We start from the raw sequence: 9,905 nt of genomic DNA on the forward strand, positions 1-9,905 counted from the left end.
CTAAAAGTGAGATATCTTGAAAGCAAATAATGACTAGTCAAAATTAATTTAGAGATATCTAGAACTGTATTTTTGACTAGTCAAAATTCAGTTCAAGATATCTTGAATTGAAACCTCCATACAACTCAATGGTAAATCTGACGTCATTATGACTAGTCAGAATGTAATTAGAGATATCTTAAATAAGTATTTTGACTAGTCAAAATGCAATTCAAGATATCTTAAATAACTAATATGTCTAGTCAAAACTCAGTTTCAGATATCTGGAATGTAAGCGTGGTGAATCCGATTTTATGTTAAAAGGGCTTGCCATAGCAGCTCGCCCCGAAAATGAGAAGCAGATTCAGCTTGGTGGCCTGCAGCCTGGAAAAGTTGCAGACTCTCTGAGGTTATATCTGCGACCTCGTCAGCCAGACGATATTGTACACACACACACGCAGCTGCACATGCCACAGGAAGAACACACACACGATGCTCAGTGCTGAGTTTTCCTTTCAGCGGTCAGACTGTCTGATAAGTCAAGTTGTTCTCTTAACACCAGCGCTGTCAGAGTTTTGAAAAAATGAAATGTGAACATTAAATGAGTAGTTCTTCATGTCTTTATCAAGTTATAATAAGAATAATAACAAAAACACCAATGTTCCCCTGCTGCACGCTGGAGTTAGTCACATTCTCTACATCGAAATCCCATATAGGCCTGTCACAATAACAAATTTTGCTGGGCGATTAATTGTCTCAGAAATTTTTGCGATAAACGATAACATTGTTTGAAATTTGACAATAATTAGTAATTATTGTCAAATTTAAGAAGAAATGTTGGTTAATTTTTGTGTGTAGTACCTTTTTTTGACCACTGGATGGCAGAACAAGACTGTTTGAACCAGAGGATGGATAGTGAGGGAGCAAGCAGCATGTCTCTTTAAGAAAAATGGTAGGGAGGTCCCTTGACGTGACATGGGCACACATTCCTGTTTTTCAGCTCTCAAAGTGGTGGACACTCTGTGTGGTTTGAGCTCTTTAGCATAGCTTTTAATAAAAAATCAGTAAACAATTTCTCAGCATCTTTTTGCAGAGAAAAACAACTTTTTATTGGAAGGCACGGGTTTCAACCGTAAATTTTGGAGCTTTGACAAGACGGAGTTTTTTTCCCGAGATTAGCCTCTTAGCTTAGCTCATAGATAGCTTCTCAGCTTAGCTGCTTTTAACGGTCCAAAAATGCGATTTTGGATGTTTAAAACAGATTTTAAAGAAAAAAGAGAACGGGAGGGGTCAGTGAATAGTACCGGAGTTGAGCCTTTTGTCATCCAATGTCTTAAGAGAGACACGAAGAAACGATAAAGCCAATAAATGAAAATGAGGTAGACAATTTTCATTGATTTATTGTAGGGATGGGGCAGATCCGATCCAGTATTGGTATCGGCCTCCGATACCAGCATAATCTAAATATCGGATTTTTCCGATCCACCTGCCGATATTTCCGATCCATGATACATGTTGGCTTCAAACTATGGAATGGATTTCCTGGACGGTGGCGTGTCTCATGAACCCAGCGTAATAAGACCCGCCTCACATTCAGGAAATCCAGTTCATAGTTTGCAGCCAGCTACAACCTGAGGACTGAGTTAGCAGCACTGTGGCTAACAGCTAACAAACTTTTCATTGAAACATGTCCGCTGTGTGGAAGTATTTTACATTAGAAACACCACAAAACAAGACAGCAACGTACAATGTCTGCAGAGCCATAGTGCCACATTAAACCGCGGTAAAGTTAGTTTTACGATGGACATTCGAGCTCCGTGGCTTCAGCGGGGCACTACTCTTTGGTCAAACCGAAAGAGGCAACTCGACCCCGGCCAGCGGCGTCCAATCTGCCCCGATCAGTCTGCCCGTCTCTGAGGAGGGACAGACTGAGCGCAGCTGCCCCAAATCAGGCTGCCTGCTTTGTATTGAACAAGAAGAAGACATCGCTGAAACCACGGAGCTCAAATGTTTACAGAGAAGTTGCTAAACTTCATCATAATTAATGACCAACTGCTATCAGTTGTAGAAAACGAAGGATTTCTAGCTTGATACTTGTAGTCAAGATATAGTTTACCCTCCAGGAGATATTTATCAGTACAACAGTAGACAATCATAAAAACATATGATTTGAAAATTATATATATTAAAAACATAAACAGCTACATTATAAAGTGATGTAAAATACTAAAAACAGGAACATGTCTGTTGGTTTATGCCATGAACTTAGCAGATGTTTGAAGCCATTTAACATTGTATTTAATTTAATTAATTTATTCATTCATTCAAATGAAACAAAATTTAAAAAAAAATCATCAAAAAGAAAACATTGAATGAAGAGTGCAGAAAGAAGAAAAAAAATCTTATATCTGCCCCTTATAAAATATAAAATAACTTTAAACAATCACTTAAATTAGTCACTTTAATATCCACTTTAAAACTAGGAATAAAAAGAAACATGTTTTGTGTTAGCAGAATTCTAACTTTAAAACTTATCCAACATTAATAAAACTTATCTCAAGTTGCCTTTTTGGACATGCATGCATATATTTGTACAAATTGTACTTGAGAGGAGATTATTACAGCCTCATATAAAATCAATGATAATGATGATATCGGAACTGGATCGGTATTGGCCGATACTCAGATTTAGGTATCGGGATCGGATCGGAAGTAAAAAAAAAGTGGATCGGTGCATCCCTAATAATTTATTGTTTATTATGACAGACCTAATCCCAGAGCAGATCGCAATATGGAAATCTCCAAAACGTTTTTATTTTCGACAAACTAGACAAATTGCAGTGCAGCACGGTGGTGCAACTGGTAGAGCTGCTGCCTCTCAGCGAGCAGGTCCTTGGTTCAAACCCCGGTCCAGGGGCCTTTCTGGGTGGAGTTTGCATGTTCTCTCCGTGCATGCGTGGGTTTTCTCCGGGTGCTCCGGTTTCCTCCCACAGACCAAAAACATGCATGTTAGGCTGATTGGTAACTCTAAATTGTCCCTAGGTGAGAGTGAGAGAGTGAATGGTTGTTTGTCTCGTTTGTCTCTATGTGGCCCTGTAATGGACTTGCGACCCGTCCAGGGTGTACCCCGCCCCTCGCACAGTGATTGCTGGACATGGGCACCAGCGACCCCTGTGACCCAAAATGGAATAAGCGGGTAAAGATAATGGATGGATGGATAGACAAATTGCATTTCCCGCAAAAATGCAGTGTGAGGGCTTATTGCTGAAGAACCTGCTGTAAAACAGCTGAATAGCAGCTAAAAACAGCTGAAATTGAAGAAAAAAGCCTAAGTCAGCAGAAGAAAGCCAAAAGAACACTGATTTTCTCAGTTTGGTTTAAATAACCAAAAATTAGCAAAAAAAAAAAAAAAAAAGTAAATTTGCCAAAAATACTGAAATTAGCAAAAATAGCTGAAAGTAGCTGAAAAGGCAGAAATAAGCTTAAATTACCAGAAGGAAGTCGAGAGAGCAAATTTTTGCTGAATTAGCCTGAAAAAGTTTAAATGAGTGCAAAAAATGTGTAATTAGCTGAAAAAGCTCAAATTAGCATAAAATAGCCAAACAGTTGCTGAAATAACAGAAATAGCTGAAACGAGCAGAAAAAAAAGCTGAAAGGAGCAGAACAAGCTGAAATTAGCAGAAAGAAGTTAGAAGAAGCTCAAAAATATTGTAGTTAGAAAAAAGCAGAAAGGAGCACAAAACAGCTAAAAAACAGCTGAAATTGACTGAAAGTAGCTGATTTTTTTTTTTATTTGCAGAAGGAAGCAGAAATAAGCTGAAGCAAAACAAAATGTGAAGGTAGCAGAAAAAGCTTCTTCTAAACACATCTAAAGAGCTGAAGGATGGAAAATGAGCTAATTTCATTTTCTATGAGGAAAAAAATGTCAGAAAAGGCTAAATATTTCTACAAGCTAAAGTTGCACCAATACCAAAAGTCATAGCAGGATTGTCCTGAAAGAGCTGAACATTTCAATTTATGATTTGTTGAAACAGCTGAAAACTGCGGGACGAGAAAGATGCTGAAAATTGTAGAGAATAGTTGAAGTAAAAAGAATATTCAATATAAAGAGGATGATAATAAAACAAGAAAAATAAAAGAGAGTAAGCATGAGCTGAGCAGCAAATGAACAGCAGAGCCTGAAGCTGATTGAGAAAGTTCACTAACAAACATCTGAACTTCAGTCCCACAGCAGCAGGCGTCAACTCACTTCTAGAGGCCGTGGTTAAAGAGAAGAGAAGAAATAAATGTGTTCTGAGCTGCAGCGTGTTCAGGAGAAGTTCGAATCCTCAGCAGACTCGTCCCTCTCACACCTGCAGGACATCACTCATTTCGACTCCTTCAAGGAGAACAAGGAGGCTCACCTGGACCAGAGTCATCTGGGAGCTGAGTGCCAGCAGGATTTTCTCCGTCTTGGTGGGGTAGGGGTTGTCTCTGTGCTTGTAGAGCCACTGTTTGAGGGGCCGCGCCATGTCCTGAAGGGCCTGGCGCTTGTGTCGCACTTTGCCTCCACCAGGTCGACCGCTGCGCACAAGCACCAAGCATTCAGACAGGATGGAATAGACAAATAATTAGACAAAGCAAAGAGTTTACCTTGTTTCTTTTAAAAAGAACAAGATGTGTAAAAATTATTTTCCTAATAAGAGACCAACATTTGGTGGAGTTCACATTAATACGTTCTGTTCAAAGTGAGTCAAACGTTTCACAACTGATCATTTCCTGATGGAATGAGCTGAACAGGACGAGAAGAGCAGCAGGCTGACAGAAACACGTGAACACGACACATTCTTCTCATCAAACGCAGCAACTGTCGAAGAACGACAGGAAGAAGGGAGGCGGACAGAGAGAAGAAGAACTGACCAGTTCTGTTCAATCATGAAGTCCACCAACACTTTGAGAAGGAACTCAAACTTTGTGCTCAGGAACTGTTTCTGTCAGAGCAGGAACTCCGTTACAGCCGAGACAAAGATCAACCGACATGACTGCTTTGAAAATAATCCTAGCAGGGACGTTTGTGAAGATCCAGATGTTTTCAGTTGTAACTGTAGGACTGTGATTTGACAGATATGTTGAGTTCCTGAAGGAACCTTTCAGTCATTCTTAGTTTAAAGTCTCTAAAAGAATCGTCAGCTTATTCTGGTTCAAGTTCGGTCCCACCTGAAGAACCTATAGATGTCAGTATGGTGGCCCAGACTGCAGATGTAACGTGTTGAAGCTGAACCTCAAGTCTGTCTGAGGTTCAAGTTCTACAAACATTTTCCTATGAACCTTTCTGAGTGTCTGATCTGAGGCTCTATGAAGTTTTTGCTCTCCTGCCAAATGAAGAAGACAACATGGTCCTCCACCTGCTTCCTGCTGCACACAACTAAATAAAAGAAGTTTGAAAGGAACTCCAGCAACGCTTCCTGAACCTCTCAGCTTCTGACCCATTAGATAACTCTGGCAGAGACTGATGAGCCCAAAGATCAGTGTTGAATTATTTTAAGCTGATTAACAAAAATGAAACCATAGGAAGCCAACATTCTTATATGTAAAGAATTATTGTTTTATATTGTTACAAAGATAATCAACATAATCTTAGGGTTAATGTTTCAATTGTATCTGAATTCTGGAGATCATTTTAGGAGCCCTGTGGGACTCCGACCTTGGGAACCAGAGCAGAAGGAGCTGAAGAGTAGACTACCTTGAGTTGAAACAGATTGAAAGCACTAAAGGAGCACCTGCTGAACTGATAATTAATCAGTTTTATTATTAATTAACTGATTATTAATTATTATTTATAATCAGCGCCCACTGAACTGATTATTAATCAGTTTTATTATTAAACAACTGATTATTAATTATTATTTATGATCAGCGCCTACTGAACTGATAACCAGTTTTACTATTAATTAACTGATTATTAATTATTGTGGCTGTGGCTGAGTGGTTAGAACAGCCGTCCTCCAAAACGAGAGTTGGGGGTTCGATTCCACCAGCAGTCACATGTCAAAGTGTCCCTGGGCAAGACACAGAAACCCTAAATGCCTCTGATGTGTGTCCCATCAGTGTATGAATGTGATAAATTTAATTTAAATTAACTGATTATTAATTATTATTTATAATCAGCACCTACTAAACTGATTATTAATCCATTGTATTATTAATTAACTGATTAATTATCATTTATAATCAGCACCTACTGAACGGAATATTAATCAGTTTTATTATTAATTAACTGATTATTAATTATTATTTATAATCAGCGCCTACTGAACTGATTATTAATAAGTTTTATTATTAATTACCTGATTATTAATTATTTATAATCAGCACCAACTAAACTGATTGTTAATCAGTTTTATTATTAATTAACTGATTATTAATTATTCTTTATAATCAGCGCCTACTGAACTGATTATTAATAAGTTTTATTATTAATTACCTGATTATTAATTATTTATAATCAGCACCAACTAAACTGATTATTAATCAGTTTTATTATTAATTAACTGATTATTAATTATTATTTATAATCAGTACATACTAGCTGAATATTAATAAGTTTAATTATTAACTGATTATTAATTATTATTTATAATCAGTGCCTACTGACCCGTCTGAGCTGATCATTAATACTCACATCAGGTGTCAAAACCAACAAGAGCAGAAATACATATTCTTCATTTATTCAAAAGCTCTGCAGAAAAAACAGACATGAACAAACTTCCAGAGAACTTCTGGCACACGTTGTGATTTTAACTATAGCTGGAGAATATTTTTTAATGACATTTATAATGTTGTGATGAAAACTTGAGGATTTTGTTTTACTGGGACAGAGAAAAGCAATTTCTAATGTTAGAAATTATATTTGCTCCTTTCATTTGGCCTGAGCTGTTTTTGACTCAGAGTGAGATCCAGATGGAAAAAGGTCCACATGGTTCCTCTGAAGTGCCCCCCCCCCCCCCCACACACACACACACACACACACACACACACCCACACCCACACACACACACACGCTGTGACCCAACAGAAAGAGCCACATACCCGCTGCACCTCTCCTGCTTGTCTCTGAAGCTCGGGCTGCTGGACAGCAGGTCTGGGTGTTTTCCATCAATGACTTCCTGGTAATTTCTGCTGCTCATTTCCACCTCTTTGGCCTTCTCCTCAAACAGGACCTGGCTGCTCAGCTTGTTGAACAAGATGCTGTTCATCTTTGAATTGTTCTCGCTCCGGAGCACAGAATCAGTAATGTCCAGCGACTGCTCAGAGGGTCTCCGAGTGTCTCCTGAGGGACAAAATGGAAAAACCACTTGGTAAAAAACACATAAAACAGCAGATGTGTCACTTAAAGCCAAAGCACGTTTAAACAAACCTTTCCTAAATGTTTAACTTTAGTGACCATAAATAATCCCTGCAAAGCTTCAATGATCTGAAACTTTTATCCAAACCTCAATCTCGTTGATTTTCTTTAGTTCAACATTCATTTGTTTATTGTTTCTGTCAGTGACGCGTGGACTGGATACATCCTTAAACAGAACATCACTCTGCAGAAAATATTTCATAACTAATAAGATCCGATAAGTGTCCCTAAAGAGTCTGCAGAAATAATAATAATAATAATAATAATAATAATAATCATTTTATTTAAAAAGCGCCTTTCATGACACCCAAGGACACTTTACAGTAAGAACAAAGATCAACAGGAATAAAGAATATAAAATACATAAAGAATATAAAATACATACAGAATATAAAATGTGTAAATAATATAAAATACATACAGCAAAGTTAAGGATAAGTTAATATCCTGTCAATAATCTCCAGGCATGGTCCAAATGTAGAGCCAGTGTGTTCGCTCTGAGACCATCACCATCTTCTCTGGGACTTATACTCACTTGTTCTGGAAACACACTTTCTTGTTTGTGAACACAAACTTGGGAACTACCATTTAACTCTAAAACTGTTTGGTTTCTACTGCTTGAATATTCAGAGGAAGACTTTTTTTGTTGTTGTAAACTTTATACTAAGATTTCATATCCACAGCTGTAAATTTCCCATAATAAAACCCAGATTTATAGTTTTTTTTAACTTGTATTTCTTATCTGTCCACTTTAAATTACTGTCAAAAGCCTTAAAGACTAAAAATTATATTCTACTATAACGTGCATAAATCACATTTTCACTTTTATTTGCGTCTATTTCTATATTCTCTCGAGGCATGTTTGCTATTGCAAGATTTTTTGTACTTACTTTGTATAAATAAACATTGTTAAAAAAAAAATCACACTGCGGTGCTTTCAATGTCCGAGCTAAACTTTACGTTCACAGCCCTGTGTTCATCCAGGAGCAGCTTCAACAGTCCGTTTGATCCACATTCTGCTCCGAAACATGAAGAATTCCTGAACATTTCTGTCACCAACACGCTGTGTTACCTTCTTTCCAGCGTCCCTCCCGCGTTTCGCTGCTGAGCTGAATAATAATCCTGCTTCCATTCGTCCATTACTCCCCACCCCTCACATGCTACCCGCCTGAGTCTCGGAACTCGAACCGCACAGACTGCCGTCTCCTCCCAGTTTTATACGGCGGCCGGCCGCGCCGCCCCTATGTCTGAATCTCTGTCCCTGCTCATGTTTCCGAGCACACAGGCCGAGCCTGCGAACATAATTTTGCTGCATTAAGCAGGTTCAGGGGCCGCGGTGCAGAAGAGGGGAGAGAGACCAGAGCAAAATCATTATCGCTGCTTCAGTAACTCTTAAACATTTGTTGACTTAAAGTTGAATTAAAGTAAAAATAAGCAGACGCCCAGCTTCAGTTCTCTCCATGTCTCTGCCTTCCTTTCTCCTCACTCCCTCCTCACTCTGCACACTGCATATTATACTTTACAAACAGTCTTAGACTGCCCTCTAGTGCCCTCTCTATGCAATAACAATTCTACAATAGTTTCTACCAGAGCCCTGTAAAGAGAGAGTTGCGACACTCTTTGAACTCGCCGATACGCGGTCACGTGGTTCATGCAGCTCCCCATAGTTCCAAAAAGCTCTTCGCTGTCAGTCATTTTGAGCGGCTGCTGGCGCAACATAACACAAAAATCGACTTTTCTTACTTTACCTGACGTCTTTCAGTAATTGCTGAGCAGTAACGAACTGATTACTTAACTGATTACTGATTATTTCACAAACTATGCATTTTATCAAAGCATTTTTAGAAGCGGCTGATACATTTATCATTAAATTTTAGAAGGAAACGAGACTGCAAACACATATTTGTTAGAAAAAAATTTATATGCAATACAATGATCAATATAGCCATGTCAGTGTTTTATAACGTTACACACGATAAATAAAAGATCAGAGTAACTCCTGTTATAAAGCTATTTCTGATGTTCACTGCAGGATAATGCTCCACCTTGTCCTCCAGCAGTTCAGATCTGCTCCAGCTTACCTCAGATCATCTGGATGAATTATTGATTTCTATAGAAGATATTAATTCAACCTTTATTTAAACAGGTTCGTCCCATTGAGCCACGAGGACTCATTTACAAGAGAGACTGAATATAATTGTTGTATTTGTTTTTTTTTATGGCAACTAAGTACCTGATAACTGAGTTGATTGTAGCCTGACAACTATTGTAAAACTGTAATTCATTGATTAAAATGTTAATTTAAATGAAACTGTTTCTAGTTAAAATCATAACAGATGACAAAATAAGTGTTAACTGTGCAAAAATAAATTTCCAAACAATTTATTATAAAATATGTAAAATGTAAAGCAAGCTTTAATAAAGTACTTTTACTACTATTTATACTGTTTATTAATGACATCATCTCAAGTCAGCAGGAGCACCATCATCATCATCACAACAACACAAAGTGAGAGCTGTAAATTTAATCTGCACAAACATT

At 37.9% G+C, this 9,905-nt stretch overlaps 1 protein-coding gene across 1 annotated transcript in view; it reads right to left on the reverse strand.

The window, feature by feature from the left end:
* The window catches only part of mkxa (mohawk homeobox a), a 156,512-nt gene extending 147,964 nt beyond the window's left edge, over positions 1 to 8,548 (reverse strand). The window contains 3 exon segments of the mRNA XM_037693881.1: positions 4,383 to 4,542; positions 7,048 to 7,288; positions 8,436 to 8,548. Coding sequence (XP_037549809.1) covers positions 4,383 to 4,542; positions 7,048 to 7,214 — 327 coding nt within the window. The 5' untranslated portion in view covers positions 7,215 to 7,288; positions 8,436 to 8,548.
* Positions 8,549 to 9,905: the final 1,357 nt, after the last annotated feature.

This window comes from Nematolebias whitei, chromosome 20, assembly GCF_014905685.2.
Source record: "Nematolebias whitei isolate Nwh7 chromosome 20, NemWhi1, whole genome shotgun sequence".
In the NCBI taxonomy this organism is placed as follows: Eukaryota; Metazoa; Chordata; class Actinopteri; order Cyprinodontiformes; family Rivulidae; genus Nematolebias; species Nematolebias whitei.